Consider the following 22,853-nt stretch of genomic DNA (forward strand, 5'->3'; position numbering starts at 1 on the left):
ATGTTTCTTTTTTTTTTTTTTTTTTTTTGCAGATTATATTTCGTTTTGTAATTTTGTTTGTGATTGTTTAATGAATTTTCGTGGTACTAGAATAAAAACTTCCAAACATATTTAGAGAAGCCTAGTGTCTTATTTCATTGGTTTCTTTTCCTATGGATTAGACCTTTTACCTTCTCTTAGATAATATACAGTGTTGTATGTGTATTGTTCTTCATTTTGCTTTTTAAAAGTGTGGCTGGGAATGACTCCATCATGTATGTAGCCATCCTCTACATTCTTCTTTACAATGGAATCATCCTCCATTTATCTCTTCCCTGCAGTTATTCATTGATTCAGGGTGCAGATGGCATAGCAAACTTCAACACGTTTCATTGTTGCCCATAGTTGCCATAGGGGTTATTTGTCATAAAGTGTGTGTGTGTGTGTGTGTGTGTGTGTGTGTGTGTGTGTGTGTGTGTTGTTGGTCGTGGTGGTAGGGCAGCTGAGAAATATTTAAGAGGTAATTTAGGGAAAGAGATGTAATTCCCAAAACTGCTAGATATCTGAAATTCGAGTTTGTGTATTCTAAAACTGAAGAATGAATTTTAGGAACAATGGAGGTTAAGAGAAGCTAAAAATTATTGAGGGAAAGATAGCTTCTGTCTTAAGAAAGACAGAAGGGGGAACCCAGTTGAAAATTACAAGGTGGGCCTGAGGTGGGGCAAAAGCATGACCAACCAATAAGACTACAAGTACAGTCACCCAGGTAATACTGACAAATGGGGTCAAGTGAGGAGGCAAGTCACATAGCAAGTGTACAAGGATTTCTAGTTAGGATAGGGGTCAGGGATATTTCCTGGAAAGGCTGAATTAAGACATTGGACCCCCACCCTGGTGATTGATACCTTTTTTAGAATATCAATCACTGACATTATCCTCAGGGGAAGCACAAAGGTATAGTAGTTTCTCTCCTTTTACAAATCTGGCTTTCAGTGAATGTGTCTTGATTGTCCTCTATGCTGGCTCCTGGGCTGGCCCTGCCAAGCTGCCTACAAGGTATCTTCTAATTAAGTTACCTATTTGCAATAGAGGGACATAGAGTTGGTTTTTATTTGAGGAACAGTAAATTACTTTTTACTTTAGAAAGGGAAGAGATAAACTATAATTTTTTAATATCACAATTTCTGTAGGGAACGGGGAAGGAGACGTTACCAGGACCTTTGCCTTGGGTCCTGGCCTGTGAGCCACTGCACAAGGCGAATTCAAGAGCAGACAGAAATGAGACTTAAGAGTGGAGAAGCTGAGTCTCAGATCTGGGTCAGTGCTGCTGATGACAAAGAGACAAAGGCCCCGAAGCACATCCAGTATTTACTGAATACAGTCAAGAGAAGAAATAGGGAGCTGGGTATGCTTTGAAGGCTTCTAGTGAAATACTGCAGAATACCTGGTATGATGGCGCCAGGCAGGGCTGTTAGGGAGTAAACACTGTTTATCCTGCTTGGATAGAACAAACTGGTACTGGGACCAAGTGCAATTAGCAAGCAAAACAAGATGGTTGTGACCATTTTCTCTCTTTTACAGTATAATTCTAATTGTGAGATATTATCATAGTACTTTCCTCTGTGTACTTGGCTTTAGGAGGTAGGCACACCACAAGCCGGTGTAGACAAATATGAAACTGCTCCCTAATACACACCAAATGAGTGCGAGGTTCAGATATGGAGTTCCTAATCTGAAATGAGAAAAAGCCTCTGCTTAATTTCTGTGCCCACTAAGGTGTCCCCCAAGGTTTATTCCACTCCAGGGTAGGTAGCTACCATCTGGAGAGAGACCCAGAAAATAAAACGGGACTGGACTATCTACCTTTGACTGGCGTGCGATCTTATCTTCCTCAGGAAACTCATATGCTTACTCCAGTAGGTACTTTCAAATCATAAGTTACAAATGACTTCAGCTGTGTTTAGACAAGTATTACTAATAAATCAAGAAAGTCAAACCATTGCTTTCTAGTTCCTTGAAAGAGAGAGAGCGAGAGGAAAATTGGGCACTTTTCCTGCAAAAGAGATCACCTCCAGAGATGCCACATCAGAGATTCAGCCCTGGGCCCTAAGGCAGAGAAAGCTCTGAGAAATTTCTGTTGTCTGTTAGACAACTTTTATTAGCAGCAAGACAAGGCTATCCTTAAAGGTCCATTTTAAATTCACTAAGTACTCGAAACTTGTAGGTCTTCCTAGCAGCCACAATCTACATAGTAAAGGCACCTGTATCATCTTCTTACATGTACACATGAAGGAAGAGAAAGGCTGACTTAGTTTGGTCCCATACTCTAGTTAGCATGTAAACACAAATGCAAGTCACCGATTGCTACTTTCCCAAGTGGAAGACAAAAGAGTTGTTGCGGGTTGTCTCAGTCTGACTTTCTGGAAGGAGGAGCAGTCTGACTACAAGGGATTCCCACATGAACTCCCAACAAGTTGGAGAAAAGTTTAAGGGGAGTTTTTAACTTTAAGTTAAGCAGGGAGAAAAGGTCCAAATAAAGCTCAAGCTGATTAAACATCCAAAAATTTTACCTTATAGCGTTTTATAAGACCACAAGTCAATGTTTCAAAGTTGGAAAAGGCATTTTTCTCCCCTACACACATAAATGATGAAGACCATGCTTAGGAGGCGGGGAGAAGTTTCAGTAGTTTTTAATCTATGAAAGATTTGTTTTTTATGTTGGTCTAGAGGTCTGTCTTACTAGTAGTACAGAAAGCAGTCCAAATCTGTAGCTCAACTCTTAATGGAGGCTTAATAAAGGGCTCTGATGGCATCATTTCAGATCACTCTGAGACAGAGGACACCTGATGATCACTGACAGAGTTCCCCTTTCACCTCACAGAGAAGTCCAGATAGGACAAGATATGGAGATTTTCTGCTGATTACCTGGATGGGCTGTCAGGAGCTAGTTTCTTCGGAGGTACCTTTGGGTATCCACCAGAGAGTAGCCCTGGCCATGACCCCTCAGCTGTCACCTGTTTCTGCTAGTTCCACTTGATCAGAGATCTGTCTCTGAAAGGAACCTAGTTGCCTGTATGGTCCATGTTCCACCCGCCATTGGCATCAGTGGGAGTGGGGATTCACCAGAGGGCAACTAGAGAAACCTGTCCTCTGCTTTGAGAGTGGCAGCTGCCCTAAAGGCCACTACTAGTGGGCAGCATAACCACCTTTTGCTTATGATTCTATAAGAGACAGATAGAAGCCTGAACTGTCTTTATCAGAGATTATTTCATAAGACAGCCATTTTATAGCATTTTGAAGCAACTAAGTCCAAAATGCAACACATACAAGAATAAAATGTAATTTTAACAAGACAAAATACATAAGAAAAAGAAGAAATTTGCAAACATTTAAAATACACAACTTCAAATTAAGACACTTTTGAAAAAAAAAAAAAACGAAACAAACTCCAGAATTTATGAAACAAAAACCAGAACCTATGAAACAAATGAGAGCCTATGAAACAAGTTACGATCTATGAGGCATAAAGACCAAAGTTAGAACCTATGAAAGAAAACTCTTACCTCTGACCAGTAATCTTCGTGAAGACCTCCAATACGATATAGGGAGAAGAGATGTATCTCCCAAACCTGCTAGATATCTGAAATGTAAGTTTTTATTCTCCAAAATCAAAGAATGAATTCTAGGAACAATGGAGGCAAAAATTTATTGAGGGAAAGAAAGTGTCTAAGAGGGACAGAAAGGGGAGTGGGAAGTAGCTTTCCCCTGAATATAATTATTATGATCACAAATATACTCTAATAAAAATTTAAAAATTCACTATGTTGATGCCATGACTCTAAAGTGAAAATATTAGTGTTTAATATAGAAATTGGGATAGTAAGAGGGAGGAGAGGGAGGGAGTACATGGCAGAATGTCTGAATAGCTGGCAAATTCTATTTTTTTAACAAGATGTAATAACATGGTATAAATTATTTATTTTATTGTACATTTAGGTTCTATGTCCAGGTCATATTTAAACATAAAATAGTTTTAAAATCAGAAAAAAATTTCTGGAATATAAAACCAAGCTTAATGACATTCTCATAGAGACCATTGTTGTTTGATTCTTGCTAAATAAGAAAGAAAAGGGAATTATGGTACTGGGAAATCCAACTTAAAGTCTAAAAAAGCCCTTTAAAAAACTGTTTGAAAAAAGAAAGAGAAATACTGGAATTGTAAATCCATACTTTTAGTGTTAATCTTGGTGAAAACTCCTAAATATTTCCTAAACACTTAAAACACTTTCCAGTGTAATTATTTGTAATGCACCTTTCAAAGGAGCAGAGATTAGTGATTTTCCCTTGAATTTGAGTATAGATATCACACACTTTGGACAATAACTATGTTCATATTGCTACCTCCATATATTAAAAATGTGTGTATGAGTGTGTGTGTGTGTGTGTGTGACTATGCACATGTACATTTATGACTTGGGCAAAATTTGCTTTGTTCCTTGTTGGAGAACAAAAAATAGAGAGCAAACTATTTTTGTTAAAGTTTAGTGTAATGTTTGTATATATTTGTGTATATGCAGCACTAATTTTATTGCTGTTAAAAAATCCCCCAGAATTCAATAGTTGGGCATGTAAATAGGCAGCTGAGGAAATTTTACTTTTGCCGTTGTTGTTGTTTCTTTAAGGAAATTTTACTTTCTAATGATGGTATTAAAATATGATATTTTTGTTTTCCTCTTTAAATTCTTTAAAGATTTAAATTCATTTTAATTATTCATAAAAATGTAAAAACTGTACATTAATAGGGTGCCATGTGACATTTGAATACATGCATGCAGTGTGAAACATTTAAATTGGCTTATGTATCCTAAAGTAGTTATTATTTCTTCTTAATGAAAACATTCAAACTCTTTCTTTTTGAACAAAATAAAAATATGTACTGTAGTGTTGTATAGACAATATGCACATATCCATATAAAAGCTCCCATAAACAAACCAAAAATACAGAGCTTTGTTTTCTGAGGCTATTCTTACAAGGTAACGAAGGATAAAATAGCAAGTAAGTTCATCAGAAGTAGGTTGATTTTAGCTCAGTCTTGACGCATGAGATGAAGGCAGGCTTAGAAGCCGTGGTAAAAGATGTTCGTGCTCTTCTGCCACGGTGAACTCTGCCACTCAGAAAGCTGGACTCTGGTCATCGCTGTCGTTTCGGTTTCTGTCATTTAGCTTCCATCACGATCATCATCGTGTATTTCCATGCTTCATTTCGGAATCATGAGATACGTAATTCGGATAATGTCTAAGTAATCTTCTGCAGACTATTACCGTGAGTGGTAAGATACATTAGCTAACAACGAGGGGCAAGTCAACCTTAATTCCTTCAGATTTAGAAATTCAGCACATTTAAATTTAAGGTGCATTGTTTGAATAAATGATTCATAAATGATCTTAAACTTCTCAGAGGATAACGACATTTATTTGTAGATAAAATTATTCTCATGAGAAAGTTAAAATAAATGAAATATTTTATAAACAAAGTTAAAATAAATGAAATATTTTATAAACAAGCTCTTCTTTCTTTCTTTCTTTTTTTGGTACCGGGGATGGAACTTGGGTCCTTGCCCTTTCAAGGCAGGCCACTGAACCGCTGAGCTAAATCCCCAGTCCCGACAAGCTCTTATTTTTAAAGAGAGGGTTTTAGGAAGAAGTCTCATTTATAAAAATATATGAAGAATAAAAGGCTTTCCTTAAAATTAATCTATCTTATAGGACAGCATCACTCCAGTATATATTTTATTTATTGAAATGCCGTTTTGAGATCAAATTCTTGTTATGTTTTCCTCTAGTAAAAGACTGTGGTGAAGATTGAGGAATAGATAAATTGTTATTTAAGAATAGCTACTCACATCAGGACCTTTTTCAGTTTTATTTTCAACTTGGCATGTACTTGGTCTACTTGTGATAGAAGGTTACTAAGGTACTCCATTATAATTGTATTGTTTTATTTTATCTTTTATGTCTGTTAGTGTTTGTTTTATGAAGTTGGTGCACCATTGTTTGTTGCATATATGTTTGTAATTGTTATCTCTTTAACTTAAATATTTAGTTCTGTCACCCACTGTGTAATGTCCTTCTTTGCCTCATTTGATCTGCTTTGGCTTGAAGTAAACTATCTGAAAATACGATAGCTATTCCTGCTTGTTTTCAGGTATCTGTTGTATGGAATATTGTTCTCCATCTTTTGATTTTAGTCTATGAGTTTCTTTTTAGTGTTAAATGTAATTCTTGTATACAACACGCTGTTGAATTTCTTGGTCCATTCTGCTGTTCTTTGTATTTGGTTTGATGAACTGTTACTCTACAATCTTGAAAATAGGGAAAATTTTTAAATTTTGTAACCAATGTTTTTAATTTTTAAATTTATGTGTCATGGTTTTGATGTATCTAAGAGAATTGGTCTTCTTAGTTTCACAAAAAAGACTTAGTTGCTTTTGTTTACAAATTTGGGAATCTTTTTCTACATAAATCTGACATTAAAAAAATGAATCAATAGGGGCAACCCACTTTCTGGTCCCCCTTCGGTCTCTCTTAGACAGAAACTTTCCTTCCCTCAATAAATTTTCCTACTCTTAAAAAAATATGAATCAACAGTGTCGATAACTTTAAATCAAATAAATCTTCATCAAATGATTTAGATATTCATTGTATGATCCCTGTTTTGAGGTCTAAAAATTTACTTTTAAGAAACTAGAGTTGACTTACCCAAATTATACAGAGGTAAAACAAGGAAAAACTACATAATACTGAAAGATAATATGTGTTTATTTGCATTCTAGCAAATTAGAATGCAACTTTTACCCTAACATCAGTTGTGATATATGCGGACCTGTGGCAGGGTATATGAATAAGAATTAATTGTCTCTTTGAGAAAAAAAAAACTTTTCTATAAAGGCAGGATTGACTTCATCCATGAGCATACTCTGCTGCTTTCCTACTTAACAGTGGTCACAGGATTTGAAAGAAACAACAGAACTGCCCATCTGGAAGTCAAGGGCACACAGAATTCAAAGTCAGTATATTAGAGGAATCAAGACCAGTAATATTAACCCCTGGTTTTCTGATTTTTCAGATATGATAAGTTTTCTATGGATAATTTTGATCTTAGTCGTTGCAGAATTTGTTGTTGGAAATTTTGCCAATGTTTTCATAGTACTGGTGAATTACATTGACTGGGTCAGAAAAGAAAAGATCTCCTCAGCTGATCAAATTCTCACTGCTCTTGCTGTCTCCAGGCTTGGTTTGCTTTGGGCAATAATAACAAATTTGTTTGTAACTGTGCTTAATCCAGCTTTACAGAGTTATCACGAAATGACTATTGTAATTGCCTGGGCAATAACTAACCATTTTAGCACCTGGCTTGCCACTGGCCTAAGCATATTTTATTTGCTCAAAATAGCCAATTTCCCCAGCCTTGTTTTTCTTTACTTAAAGAGAAGAGTTAAGAGTGTCATTTTAAGGATGCTGCTGGTGACTTTGGTGTTACTGCTTCTTCAGATTTCAATTGTAAATGTAAACGAGACAAGGAGGGTGAAAGAATATGAAGGAAACACTACTTGGAAGACTGAACTGAGGGATGCTGTAGACATTTCAACTATGACTGTATTTCATCTAGTAATCGTCATACCCTTTTTTATATCCCTGATCTGTTTTCTGTTGTTAATCTGCTCCCTTTGCAAACATCTCAGGAAGATGCAGGTCTACGGCAATGGGTCCCACGACCCCAGCACCAGGATGCATGTGAAGGCTTTGAAAACTGTGATCTCCTTTCTCTTGTTATTTGCTGTGTACTCTTCATGTGTGATCATGTCCTTTTGGCGTTCTAAGACATTTCAGGGTAAAGTCTTCTTTTTTTCCCAGGTTATTGGGGCTTTGTATCCTTCATGCCATTCGTGTGTCCTGATTTGGGGAAACAGGAAGCTGAAACAGGCATTTCTGTCAGTTCTTTGGCTGGCAAGGTGCTGGCTGACAGAATGGAGACATTCCATATCAATAACAGGGACATGGTGTGACTCGTAGCAGAAATCAAAGCGATGGAATCTGTGACATTTTGTACTTTATAGCTGATTACTTTTCCGTAGTGTTTTGAGTGCTTTCCAGAGATATTCGCAGAAAGATTTTTAGCTAAACTTATTAAAGAAAAGTATATATGTGTTTGTGTGTTAGTGCGTACATATGGAAAACATAAGAAAAACTGTCAGAATATACTATGATCATTTTTTTGCAAGCCACCCAATTATACAAAAATATGTATATTTAAGGTATAATTTATGTCTTCAGGAATTCTTATTTCATGTTTAATTAAAAATAAACAAATGTTATTATAAAACATGCATATAAATATTCAGTAACAAATATATTTGGAGTAAATTTAGTACTACCATAAGTAGTACAGAAAAATATTAGATTTAATACAAGTACATGAAAAGCTTAGATCATGATCATATCTATAGTGGATGAAGAAGAGAGATCCATGTTCACAACTTGATTTTAGTGTGTGTGTGTGTGTGTGTGTGTGTGTGTGTGTGTTCAATAAATGGAATACTACTTAGCCATAAAGCATGAAAAACTAGAGACATTAATAGCTAAATGGATGCACATTGAGGCCATACTCTTAAGTGAAATAAATGGGACACACTTGTGTAAATACCAAATAGTTTCTCTGGTGTGTGAAACTGAAAGTGTAAATAAGGATCCAAATATATGATTGATAATGTGAAATAGGAAGAAAAGGTCTAAAGGGGTATGAGAAGTGGGAGGGGTAGGGGAAAGGAAAGAAGGGAAAGGAAAATTTGAGAAAAGGAAAAAATGGCAACAAAGTCTTTGTAAATAGGGAGGGGTGGAGGGGGTGAAGGGAGGGCATGGAATGGGGGAAAAAGTAAGAACCCAGATACATCATTAAAGGTACAAGTTCCCAATGATGAATGTAACTGTGTTGTATGTGTAGAATGCACCAATAAACTTAATTTTAAAAAAGTAAAATGTGCTCATAGTCCTACTTATATTTCAGTCAGAGTTGAATCGGTGAGCTTAGCAGGAGGGTGCAGTGTGGTGTGCTTGGGGACTAGTTGTCTGCCGACTCCGACATGGGAAATCTATTCCCTGTATTTTCTCTCCTTTCTCTGTATGTCAAACCCTACAGTTGCTTTTCTGTTCTCTCCGTTGTTTCTAAAGGGCGCAGTGCTTCTTTCTGAGGCTCTTTTCCGGTTTTCCATTTCTGTGGTGCCTCTCTCTGAGAATATGTTGTTTGTTGTGTTTCTTTTCTTGGTGGGGAGGGTAGGAAGGATAGCAGACTATTTCAGTGGCTTGGCTTCTGTTGATGTTTTGGGGGCTTTCTGATATTATCCTTTTCTTGGAAGGTGAGAGAACACTAATGTTATCATATGGATGTTATTCTCCAAATTACTAAACTGAACACTTTTTAAAAAGTGAAAGACAGCTAAATTTCGTCTAATTAAATTACTACATTTAATCAGTTTAATTAAATCATTTAATTATCTTATGGATATGAAGGTGAATTCTGAGCTAACATACCAACCAAATAAAAGCTGGTGGGACAAAATTAACATCAAAAGAAATAGTCTCTGAGATTAAAAATATCAATATTTAAAGAGCTAATTAAACCAACAAAGGGAAAGAATAACAAAATGATAATAAATAGGGCCATGAATTCTTTCAAAATTATAGTACCTATTGGGTGTGTTGGCTCATGAGTATGATCTTATTACTCTGGGAGGCTGAGGCAGGAGGATCAAAATTTTGAGCCCAGCCTGGGTAATTTAGTGTCTTATCCAGATTTTGTGTTAAAAAAAAAAGAAGAAAAAAAGGAAAAGATAAGACTATAGCTCATTGTGTATGCCTTGTGTTCAATTTCCAGTACCAAAAAGGTAGTGTTTAATTAACAAATCAAATTATGTTTTGTTAAAATAAATTTTTGATGATAATAAAATATTAAAATCATGTTCTTAGAGCTGAGGTGCATTGATCAGCTCACACATTTCTGCATGTTCTATCTATTACACTTTAGAATTTTACTAGCTGATATCTAAGCTTGATGAAGCCCTATTATGTAGACTCTAGATTGGGCAAAACCGCAAAAACAGTGAAAGAGGATATGCCTTCATTTGCGTAGTAGCAAATGAGAATTCAGCTGTCACCCTGACATCTTCTGTGAGATATTCCAGTCTGGTAAGGACATATAGCACATATATAGGACTTATTCCGAGCCATTTGAGGAATAACTTTTCACTAAGAATATGCTTTAATTGACCTTTTAGTATGCTGTGGTACTCTCTGGCATGATATTGTTCGCAGAATGTAAAAGACAGCAGGATCTTTACTGTACATACAGAAACCAGGTGGTGGTAGAACGCTAGGTCATGAGATCAAGAAATAACACCAGAGATATTGTGTTTTGTCTTTTCTCTACCCTTAACTAAGGATCATTTCTACGTGGACAATTGGTTTGGGAAATGTTGCCGCAGTCTGCCATAGCCCTGGTGAACTGCATTAACTGAGTTCTCACTTTGTCTGGAAAAGATTGTCTCTCTCTAGCAGTCTTAGGTGAGGTGGAAAGTAGAGTGCTTCCATCCAGGGGGAAGATGCAGTAGTTAAAGCCCTCTGAGGTGAGTGGAGCCCTTGTTTTCCATGTTTTCTAAATGGCCACGAAATTCCTGGTTCACCTCTCACTCCATAGAGCACCACAGGTGGCTGTTTACATATCTCTTTGTCCTCTTTGCTGCGCTCATCATCAATGTTAGGAGGACAGGAGCAAGAGAGGCTGTTATTTCTTGACATTAAATGCCCTGCAAGTTAAAGGCTGTGGAACTCTTGGGAGGTATGGGACCTCGGAGGATGGGATCTAGAGGAAGGAAGTTAGGGCAATGGGCATGCTCGCAAAGGGGATATTGGGACCTTATTCCTGTCTCTCTCTTTGCTTCCAGTTCTTATGAGGTGATCAGTTTTGCTCTACCGCAAGCTCCCCAGCAAATGTCTGTTTTGCTTCAGGTGCCAAAGCAGTTAACCTAAGTGATTGCGGGTGGAACTTCTGCAAACATAATTCAAATTAAGCCTTTCCTCCTGTTAAGTTGATTATAACAGATACTTTGTGACTACATGGAAAGCTGACTCACGCAGGGATCTTCCTGCCTCCACACTAGTGGTATGTCTACGGAGCTTTTTCTTAGAATTTTCTTGTGCTAGTCTACTTTGCCTTATCAAAATGTCCCTCCATAAATGTGTGGCTGTGAGAATTTTAAAAGCATATGATGTTCCCTTTGTTTGCTCACTACACGTTGAAGGAAATGGAGATGGGATCTCCCGGTCACAGTAAATACCCCTGTCTTTCTCTGCCATCTTTGAAGCTTATAATGCATATCTTCCCGCTGTTCTTATAACTGTTGTTGAATTTGTTCCACCGGTCCCTTGGTCACTCTCTAGGTACTGAAGAACAACTGTGCTGTGGTTCTTTGCCCATGGCACCGGGCAGTGTTTCAGACCTAACCTGCGTGGTTCCTGGAGTGAGGGTCGTGGAGCTGACACAGGTGGGTGTGGAGGGAGGGTGTGGTCTGGTGGTCTCAGGTGGTTGGAGGGAACGGCCGTCCTGGGGAAGAGGGTGGACAAGCAGGAGGAATAGTGGTGTGCAGGTGAAGTTGTGCCTCTCGGGGTGTGCTGCATGGGACCACGGATAGACTTACACCTCGTTTCACATCCCAGAAGAGACTGTTCTAATCTTGCTGAATACGTCAATAACACATAATATTCATTTTAAACATTTTTAAACAATTTTAAGGACTCTTATAATACTAACTCTTGCCACAATGTACAACGTTTTTAATAAACAAAAAACAGAATTATTGAAGCAAGAAAAAGGGAGTTTGGAATCAAATAGATGTCTTTATGTGTGAGATGTGAGTGTGGGTGTGTATGGGTGTTTGTGCATGCCTTTGTGAAAACTAAAATGATATATATTATCTCAATATTAAATATTCAAGAAATAATGGCCTCCATACACTGACATGTAACTCATAATACCCAGTTAGAGCTTTGTACAATATATGCATACGTCACTGTAAAGATTGAATTTTAAAGTATTTAAAGAACCGCAGTGTTTCAGAAGTTCCATATATTAGTTTAGATCCTGTTGCCTTCTATACGAGTTAGAATTCATAATTTTATTTTCCCTGATCTCAGAAACACAGATTAAAATACACAGCTGAGGCAAGAACAGCAAAAAGATGTAAATAAATATGGTTTTGTTCTATGCCTCCTTCTTCATCGACTACAGCAGACTCCAGGCTCCCATGCATGAGGCTCACAGTATTTGGATGCAACTCAACTGGAATGGCTAGAAAATACAAGATTTTCAAGCCGAATGCTCTGAACTAATTTGCAAATTTTGATTTTTTTTGTTTGATACTTTATTTTCATTGAGTTTATTGGTACTTTTTAGGTATACAGTACAGTTTCATTTATCATTGGGATCTCTTACCTATATATGACACGTCTTGGTTCTCATTTTTCCCCCATACCCCTGCTCTCCCTTCTCCCCCTCCATCCTTCCCTATTTACAAAGACTTTGTTTCCATTGTTTTGTTTTCTCATATTTTTTCTTTTATGAGAGATATTTTAAAAGATAGTGTATTTTGAATTTTTAAAGACTCATATGTATGCAAAATTGTAAGTGAATGCATGAATAATCTTTAGCAGTGATATTGCATGTTGCACCAGTTGCTTATAGATAATGGATAGTGTCATGGTGAGCATACTTAGTGTGATTTTTAGTGTGGAGTTCATCACAGGAACTTTAGGAAATGGATTCATAATCATGGTGAACTGCATGGACCTGGTCAGGAGAACAAAGATCTCTGCATCTGATTACATGCTCACTGCTTTGGCCATCTCCAGGATCGGTCTGCTGTGGTTATTGTTCACAAAGTGGTGGACCCACGTGTTCTACCCATCTTTCTTCATCAGTGTAATGACGGTAAGAATAACTTATGTTATTTGGACCGTGACTTGCCATTTTAATGCCTGGCTTGCTACCTGCCTCAGCATCTTTTATTGTCTCAAGATAGCTAATTTTTCTAACTCTGTTTTTCTTTACTTCAAGTGGAGAGCTAAAAAGGTGGTGTCAGTGACCTTGTTGGTGTCTCTTATTCTCTTGCTTTTAAATATTTTCCAGTCAAAAACACATATGGATGTCTGGATTGGTGAATATAAAAGAAACATGTCTTACAACTTCAGTTTATATGAGTTTCCTGAGTTTTCAAATTTTCTTTTATTTAGCAACACTGTATTCACATTCATAGCCTTTGCTCTGTCCCTGACATCTTTTCTGCTGCTCATCTTCTCCCTGGGGAAGCATCTGAAGAGGATGCAGCTTAATGCCCGAGGGTCCAGAGACGCCGGCACCACGGCCCACATGAAAGCCTTGCAAAGTGTGGTTGTCTTTCTCCTGCTGTACACAGTTTTCTTTCTGTCACTCTTAACACAAAATTTAAGATATCAGTCTTTTCTTCTCTTTTGTCATGTTACTACGAGCGCCTTTCCTTCAGTTCACTCCTTTGTATTAGTTCTGGGAAATATTAAGTTGAAACGGGCCTCTTTCTTGTTGTTGAGAAGACTGAGGTGTGGATCCAGCAATGCTGAATCTCCCGGTTCATAGACCATTTCGGGGGTCATGTTGCATATTCCAAGAGGAAAGTCGGTTCATGGGAAATTCTTGCACTTACAATTTTCTACTTCTCAAATATTCTATTGTACATGATTTTATAAATTTTTCAAAAGTATGTTTGAAATCAGATCTATCCAACGACATTACAATCTTAACAGTACAAATACGGGTATATATAATAATATATTTAGACATGGAAGTATGTCAATGTAAGTATTTGTTACACTGTTTAATGTAAAAAAGCTTTATATAAAAAAGAATGTTAATTTTTGTTATTCATCTTCAAGATTTTAAGTGAAAACCTATGATATGTAATATACATATGTATGCATGTGTGATAGTTACTAAGAAATAGAACATTATAATTTTATACACATAAAATGTTTCCAATGTAATCAGTGTTTCTAAAATACAAGATAAAAAAAGAATGAGGGCTGGGGATTTAGCTCAGTGGTTCGGTGGCCTGCCTTGCAAGCACAAGGACCCGAGTTCAATCAATCCCCGGTACCAAAAAAAAAGAATAAATCTGTTATTTTAAATATTAAAAACCTACTTATGAATTTAAAGACTTACACAGAATCATGAGATTGATATATTCCAAATTCCTATGTATCTTATTAAATTCAAATTAATAATTTATGTAGCACATTGTTATTAGAAATGTATAATTTCCATTTGAAAATCATATATATACATCATATATATAACATATATATAACATATATAATACACATATATATCACATATATATAACATATAACACACACACACAAACACATATATATATATTTCAATGCACAAAATACCAAAATATGGTAGCCCTTTGATGGACCACTGTACTGGAAATGGATATTTTTATACGTTTTGTCATCATTAATTTTTGAATCACTAGGAAGAAAATAAGCATTTTGTCATAGGCACAAAAAATTAGAGTAACTTAAGAATGGCAAACATATAATTAAGATAAATGTTATTATATTTATATGTTACTAGTCTTGACTTTATGGTAGATTGAAGGTAAATAAAAAGTGATATGAATTTGTAAAATAGGTGAAACATTTAGAATGAATTAGGTTTAAGAGGTGTGAATAGAGAGTGAAACATGAGCTTGTGCCCTGTGTTTAGCGATTTTAAATCTTCAGCAACATACAATCCTATAAGATATTCCTCATTTAACAATCTACCCGTTTTATCACCTCTTCATACTTAAGAGAACTCTTTGGATTAAGACCCACCCCTTGGACTTATGGCTCCTCTTTCTTTGTACAGTGCTGTACATCTTATTGATAGAGCCTCACTGTCATTTTTATATAATACTGTAATTTTTGCACAATACAGTACTATAATTTTTTGTTCTCTTATACATTATAATACTGCATGAAAAAGTTAGGAAAATAAAAGCAATGCATTGATTTTGAGTTTCTTTTGACCATTTCTTTCTTCTGAATATTGTAATGTACAAACTTACAATTCCTCATTTAGTGACTCACTCAGAGAAAGACCTATGAGTAGAACGCAGTCATTAAAGGAAGAATGCCTGTATATTTATATAAGTAAAAAATTATTTATTCAGATTATGGTTAGGGTTACAGTTAGGGTTAGGTTTTATTTTGGCTTGGTTTTAGAGGGTTCTGGTATATTTGACTGCCTCTAAGACAGAAAAGTCACGTGAGGAGAGTGCTGCTTATAGCAACTAGAATCAGAGAAAGAAGCTGGGGTCAAGAATTCATCTCTTTACACCCTCAGGGACCCACCTCTTCTGCCCAGACGCCACTTCTTAACAGCACATTGAGCTATGCATTCATCAATGGATTAAACCACTTGTTAATGTTGTACTTCATGATCCAATCACTTTCCAACAGCCCTACCTCTCACCATATGAGACTTTTGGTGTCAGGGCCAAGCCTTCCATCTGGGACTGACAGGTGTTCCTTTATTTTGTCTGCTGTCATGACTGAATTCACCAAAAAGAAAGGAGCTGAGATCTACGAAATCAGCAAAAGCAAGTGAGGCAGAGCCAGAGTGTTGAGCTCTCAGCTAGAGCACTTTATTCCTTTAGTCATCTTTATTCTTTATTCCTTCAGCTCATCTTTATTCCTTCAATCCCTTCATTATCAGACATAACAAGATATATTGATATGTACTAGCTACATGCTAGTATGCTTGCATGACCATGCTACACATGTGTGGTGGTCTTACGCTACATCGCTCTTATATAACTGTGTACCATTATATGTGTGTCCCCGACAGTAGAGTCATCCAAAATAACAAAGTGTCCTCAGGTGCCCCTAAGTTTCCTGGGCTTTGAGTCCCTTAATTTAGCTTTGAACCCATTAGCAGTAGTTTCCGACCGTGGGCATTTTAGATTTAAACTGTAACAGTGCTCTCTCATGTTTTTTTGTGCTCTCCCCATCAATGGTTGTTTCTTGGGTCTTCTAACTGCATTTCTACTAGTTTATTCATTGGATTCCCTCTCCAAATGTCCTTTTACTTTCCACTTATATTCCCTTTCTTATTCTTTCTTTTCTTCCCTTTATAAACCTCTCAAATCTTCCCTTCCTCCCCTCTATACTCCTGTGAATAAATGCTACTGAAGTAGGTTTGAAAAAATTAAAGATTAGTAGAAAGGTGACAAAGAAATTACAACTAAAATTGTACTTTGAAAATGACTGCAACTTCCAGTACATAATTGAAGTTACCCAAGATGATTCATGTCAGTATTCTTTTTGGTTAAATTTAGACTTCTTTCTTTCAGACCACCATAAGCTAAAAGTCCATTGTTGGCTTAATTGAGAAACTGAGAGGAGAAACTTGATCCTAAGATAAGAGAACAGGTTGAGAGAATCTAAAGAATGTTAAATTAAATATTAAAAAGCCCCAGAAGTACCTGTAGAATGGGCTACTATCCTTCTGTGAGGTGGGCCACTTTTCCCCAGGGCTTCCACACCTTCAAGAGAAGTATAACTATTCCCCATTCCAGAAAATCAATGTCTCTGTCTTAAGTCCCCACACTAATTCTTTGAGCATGTACTTTTGACTTTTTGACTAATAAAACCTTTCCCATATCTTTTACTGACTAGTCCTGAAAAATCTTTTTCTGTGATGCAAATGAGAAACTGTAAACCTGTTCTATGAGTAGGGTGAGTTAGGTTCTTTATCTCAGTGCTCAGAAACTCCTCAGATCCAGTCCAGTGACAATATCATTAAAACCTATTTTTCTTGGTTTCTCTTTTTCATATTTCATCTCTTTTCTTGGGTAACAATTTCTTTTTTTTACTCTATCTTATTCTCCAATTATCACTATTCCTTTGTCTTTCTGGGTTAGTGAAATAGTAGACAATTTTCTGAATAAGTGTTAAATTAATTGTTAATACATGGTTGGGTATTTGGGTGTTGACATTACTGGTAGTTAGTCTCTCCTAACAGTGCAGTGCTAAGTGTTGAACCTAATGTTATAAACAGTTTGAGTGGGTGCTTTCATACTAAGTTACACCCAAAGATGAGGGATCATCATAAGGAGAAAACCACTTACTGAATGATCTCCACACAATAGTGGTAGTAATTTCTACCCCACATGATATGCAAACTTTAACACAAGATTATAAGAATCATGAAAAAACAAGGAAACAAGATATCTCCAAAAATTAGTGACTCCCCCACAGATCATTGCAGATACTGAAGTGGATTAAAATCTAGATAAAGAATTTTTAAAAATCCCCTAAAAGCAAAACATACAGCATTATATCCTGCTCTCTCAGGGGCACACTGTTTGGCCTTCCAGGCTTTCTTCTAAAATCTGGGTGGAAGCCTCTCTGATCCTACAACTATTGAATTCTGTATGCCTAAAAACCCAGTACCATATGAATGATACCAAGGTCTACTGAAATTGGAAGCAATAGCTGGGCCCCCTGGGGTCATGGTTGAAGAGTTCACTGAGTGCCTGGATGGCTGAGTATGGTGAAGTGAATTCCTGAGAACCAGTTCAATAGGTAGCCTTTCCTGAGCAGGTGGCTTGGGACTTTCTTATTAAATGAAAGTGTTACAGTTTTGTACCTTTGCAACTGCAAAGTGTAGGGTCTTGGTGATTCCTGAGATATGTTCAAACCATGTTTTCTATTGTTCTGATGCAAAGTACTTGGCCTCTTTTTAATGCTAATCTTTTCTGCAACTGTAATATCCATGGCTGGAACTTTTTGATGAAACTACAAACTTTTCACATCTGCCTTTTCCTCCTGACTTTCACAATAGATCTTGCTAAGAGCAGCCAGGAGTAACTATGACACAGCCTGAATGTTGGGGTGCTTTTAAATTTCTTCCAACAGATTAATTGATTCATTGTTTTTAATCTCAATCTGCTACAAAGACTCAGGACATAGACAAAATAAAGACAATTTTTTTTTTCCAGGATAACTCACATGGCTGCTAATCTATCTGCTAATGGACCCTTTGCTCCCAGTTTAAACCTTTTCGGATTCATCTTTACTTTTTGTTTTCCTATCAACATTCTGGTCTTCTGTGCTCTGACCAGAATTTCCCATTAATCTCTACTTGTTCTGTAGCCGGGATCTCCAAGCCTTTCCAAACTCACTCAGCAAACCAGTTCTACAAGGTTTCTAAATCACATGGTTAGGCCTTCTGAGTATAGCACTCCACAATCCAATCACCCTCCAAAGATGTGAGACATTTGGGGGGTATTTTAGGTGTAAATTGTAAGAACCCTTCATTGTTCTCCTCAGCCCTATGGTGGTTAGTACTTGATTATGTTGAACATTTTCTGGTCAAATTTCAGTGTTGAAGGAGTTAAAACTTTACTAGAAAAGTTACCCTGGGAACAATCTCAAGGACAAGTGAAAAAAAGGAAAAGACTAAAAAAAAAGACGGATGATAGTACTAATGGCGTTAGGTACTCAGAGATAGGAAACAGGCAGGGCACACAGCCAAAAATACAAACAATAAGCCACCCCACATCCAAAAGAATGCAAGAAAGGCAAAGTGGGGGCACTGATTCCTGACTAACTTTGGGGAATCTCTTATTCAGTGTATGCACACGCCTATGCACTAACATATGTACATATTTATTCACTCTAGGGTCACTGTATTATCCACTGTAGCGTCATTATATTCATCATATAAGTATAAAATACAATACATATCCACACATCCCCTTTCTAACTCTGAGCTAACCATGAATAAGGCACCCCCTTGCCAACCAGCTGTGTGTCCTAGAGATAAGGCCCTGTCAAAGACAAGTAAACAAATTGACATGAAAAAGCTACACACAGACCACTGAATTAAATGACATAGGGAGGGGTCCTCAGAAGCCGATCTAGTTATGGCAATTTCTGACAGGGGGCAGGGTCTCCGATCCCCTAAAAGAGAGGCCAGGGACAAAAGGCCCATGGGTCCTCTATCTTTCTGGAGCTCCCTGTGTTGATTCTTATCAGGGTAGCTACCTCTTTTATCCTCCTTTCCAATAAAATCTTCTTTTCCCTAAACTTTGTATCTTTAATGCTAAACTGATATGGAATTTATGAATCCCAGGGAGCTGCCCACTAGTGGAGGAGAAGCAGCATTCATTCCCCGGAGCAGAAGTGTGATCTGTGTCCTGTTGGACTCTGACCATAAACAAACTTGTATTGCTATAGAACCCAGTTTTTCACCGACCTAATGTATGCGAGATAATATGGTGACAAACCAATGAAAGGCATATACTAAATAATACAGGAACATTATTCTCAATAGAGAAGTGCAGAATAATATATGCTGATGGTATAATTAAGACAGCACTTTATTGGAGTTATTAACCAGTGAAATGAGGAAAGATAAAAACCAACTCATGAAAATTTTCATGCAAATGACAGATAAATTTGTCTTCCACACAGTAGGTTTACCTATGCATAATTTGATGTAATCCACAAAGAACTAAGCAGTAACTTGATCTAATAGAACAAATAAGCTTAGAAGAATCATCCAATTTTATAAAAGTAATAATGAATATATAAGAATAAAACTATAAGTCTATAAATCACATAAGAATATGACTTTTAATACTGGACACTTTCATAGTAGCAATGAAAGCTAGAAAGTATTTGGAAATAAAATCCATACATTATATGGCATTGAGACATTTGTTATACTGTATTGAAAACTCCTAAAAAACTCACAAATGCAATATGCACCATATTATTGGCCAAATGAAATTAATTTTGTAACATGGTTACTGTGCTCCGATCTTTGTATCCAATGCTATAACAATGAAAATCACAGTGAACTTTATGAATATTTTTAAAAATTGAACAATTAAATATTATACTGAGTGAAGTGAGAAACCTTTGTAAGATATCTGAGAATGAGGGATATTCTATGATGCCTGAGTGTGAAAGAAAGGAATTCAAATTTCAATAACTTCAAGTCTTAGTGATTTAGAAACCAACATTACAGTATGTAATTCATGGCTTACCAATACTTACAATGTTTTCTGCACCAAATGAAGTGGTGTGTGTGTGTGTGTGTGTGTGTGTGTGTGTGTGTGTGTGTGTGTGATTGAGGTAGTATTCCTGAGTGTGTGACTTTTTTATGGCCTGGAATAATAAATCTATGCCTATGTAGAAATTAGCACCAAAATGTAGGAAATATTAGCTTTCCTGAAGTTTGTAGAAAAACAGAAAAGATTCTGAAAGAAAAACTTGGCAGATATGGATGATTTCTTTAAAACCAAAGATTTTGTCAGTTTAAATCCTGAGTGAAGTTGAACCTTTCCGATTGTCTACACATAACCAAGTTGCATCAATCAATTTAGACATTTCCTGCATACTCCGTGTATCAGGTTTTAAAATTTTACTAGCTGACATCCAAATTTGATGAACGGAGTTACACAGAGGTTAGACAAGGCAAAGATCTGCCAAACAACGAAAGAGAATATGTCTTTATTTGCAAGCTTGCAAATGAGAACTCAGCTTTCATTCCTCTATCAGCTACAAAATATTGCGGCCTATGATGAAGATACAAAGTTCACGGATAGGAGTTATTTTGAGCTGTTTTGGAAATGATGTTGTTTTCCATGAGAAAATCTTTGAACTCAAGTTTTGGCATGCTTTCATGCTTTCCTGTTCACTTTAGTTTTTACAGAATGTAAAAAGACATACGGACTGTGCTGGGCTTTCAGAAATCACATTTTGGTAGAACTTTCAGCACGGAGTTTACAAATCACAACTGGTGATATTAGACTTGGATTTTTTAAAAAATTCAGACTTTGTAAATTTATGAATGAATGTCATATCCATCAAAGTCAAGACAGAATTTGTTTTTGGAAATCTTGCCACAGTCTTCATACTTCTGATGAACTCTGCTGACTGGTTCAGGAGGCTAAATATCTTCCCTGCTTATTGAATTCTGTTTTTTGGGTGTCTCCTAAAGTGCTTTGGTTTGGGAAAGTGAATACACTGGTATAAAACTGGGATTAATTCAGATTCATAGAGTGCACAAGTAAAAATTTTTGCACTTAATGTCTGGACAGTAACCTATTTTGCACCTAGCTTGTTACTAGCTTCAGCATATTTTATTTGGTCAAAATTGTCAGTTTTCCCCAACCTCTTTATTTTCACCTAATGAAATAAGACAAGACTGTCTTTCTAGTGATACTGCTAGGAATGTTAGTGGTTTTCTTTTAGCCTGTGGTGGATAGATGAGATCATGAGAGTGAATGAATATGAAAGAAATATGAGTGGGAAGATAGAATTGAGGGACCTTGTGAAACGTTCAGACATGTTTGTGCGGACTACATACACTTTATTACCTCGTGATCTGTTTTCTACTGTTCATCTCCCGCCAGTGTAAACAACTCTGGAAGATCTACCTGCAACATGAAGGATCCTAGCACCAAGGTCCATGTGAAGGCCTTGAAACTGTAACGTTCTTTCTCTTACTATTTGCCATGAACTCTTGGTAATTCATTTTATAAGGTTTGGTTTTTCATATGCTCCTTCATTCACTGGTCCACCTGCTGTGCCTGGCTACTGGCATTGTCTATCATTTGAGACATCACTTTGTCCAGATTTGTGAAGATGAGAAGCTGAAACAGGTCTTTCTGTTGGCTCTAAAGGAGGTGAGCTGTTGGCTGAAAGGTCAGAAACCTTCAAGTCTGTAGGTCAGTAAATGGTCTTAATTCTCCACTTAAAGGACACAGGCTGGGGGATTGGATATAAAAAAGACACAACTTCTTAGTATCTGCAAGAAATATTCCTCATCCACAAAGAAATGCACAAGTTAAAAATAAAGGCAAATAATAATTCAGCCTACTGGAAATTGAGCAAGTGGCAGTAGTTATATCCACCAGAGAAGACTTCAAGCTAAAGTTTGTCATAGGGGACAAAATTCACTACACAGTTGAGGGCTAATTAATCAAGAAGCTGTAACAATTGAAAATATATGTGCATGGAACATTGGTGCATCAAATTTCATAAAACAAGCACTACTGAATATAGAGGGAAATAGGCCCAATGCAATAATAATGTGACAGTAAGTCATCAGCAAAAGATAGGTTATCCAGCCACAAAAGCATGAAAGAAATACTAAATTTTACTATGATTTGGACATGATAGACAGTGAGAGACTTTTTGATACAACATCCATATAATCCACATTCTTTTCAGCTGCTCATGGAACTTTCTCTAAAATAGTTCACATTTCCAGCCCCAAAGCAAGTTTAACAATTAAATAAATTGGAACAACTGCCTGTGTTTTATCAGATCATAATGGAATGAAATTAGAAACCAACAAAAAATAATCTACAAATACACAAACTCTTGGGAGGCAAAAATATATATTTTTAAATAATCAGTGAGTCATGAAAGAAATCAAGGGATAAATTAAAAACATTCCCAGAATCAAGCAAAAATGGAAACACAACCTACCAGAAAATATGGGCGATTGGGAAGGCAGTTCAAAGGGGGAGCTTAAGACTATAAGTGCCTACACTAAACAACAGACACAGTTCAAATAAATAACCTAATGATGCATTTCAAGGCCTCAAAAAAAAAAATAAATGAACTCCCAAACTTATAGAAGAAAAAATGAAGACTAGAGTGGAATTAATGATTTAGAGACTAAAAGGATAATGAAAAGGATAAATGAAACCAAGAATTGG

The 22,853-nt window shown here is 36.5% G+C and overlaps 2 protein-coding genes and 1 pseudogene across 2 annotated transcripts; all 3 read left to right on the forward strand.

The window, feature by feature from the left end:
• The first annotated feature begins 7,107 nt into the window (after nt 1–7,107).
• Nucleotides 7,108–8,052, forward strand: LOC104875854 (taste receptor type 2 member 19-like). Its single transcript, XM_010643590.1, has one exon. It carries the CDS (start codon nt 7,108–7,110, stop codon nt 8,050–8,052), a length of 945 nt encoding a protein of 314 aa, XP_010641892.1.
• Nucleotides 8,053–12,775: 4,723 nt separating this feature from the next.
• On the forward strand, nt 12,776–13,699 carry LOC104875855 (taste receptor type 2 member 14-like). Its single transcript, XM_010643591.1, has one exon. The coding sequence runs from the start codon at nt 12,776–12,778 to the stop codon at nt 13,697–13,699; it is 924 nt and encodes a 307-aa protein (XP_010641893.1).
• A 202-nt stretch (nt 13,700–13,901) lies between these two features.
• Nucleotides 13,902–21,854, forward strand: LOC117286895 (annotated as a pseudogene).
• The last annotated feature ends 999 nt before the right edge of the window (nt 21,855–22,853 follow it).

The sequence above is a fragment of the Fukomys damarensis genome, unplaced genomic scaffold, assembly GCF_012274545.1.
Source record: "Fukomys damarensis isolate Sample0158 unplaced genomic scaffold, DMR_v1.0_HiC HiC_scaffold_19, whole genome shotgun sequence".
NCBI classification, from domain to species: domain Eukaryota; kingdom Metazoa; phylum Chordata; class Mammalia; order Rodentia; family Bathyergidae; genus Fukomys; species Fukomys damarensis.

Excerpts from the sequence above, each read along its gene's own strand:
- LOC104875855 (XM_010643591.1), top strand. The coding sequence starts at position 12,776 with ATGGATAGTGTCATGGTGAGCATACTTAGTGTGATTTTTAGTGTGGAG.
- LOC104875854 (XM_010643590.1), top strand. The coding sequence starts at position 7,108 with ATGATAAGTTTTCTATGGATAATTTTGATCTTAGTCGTTGCAGAATTT.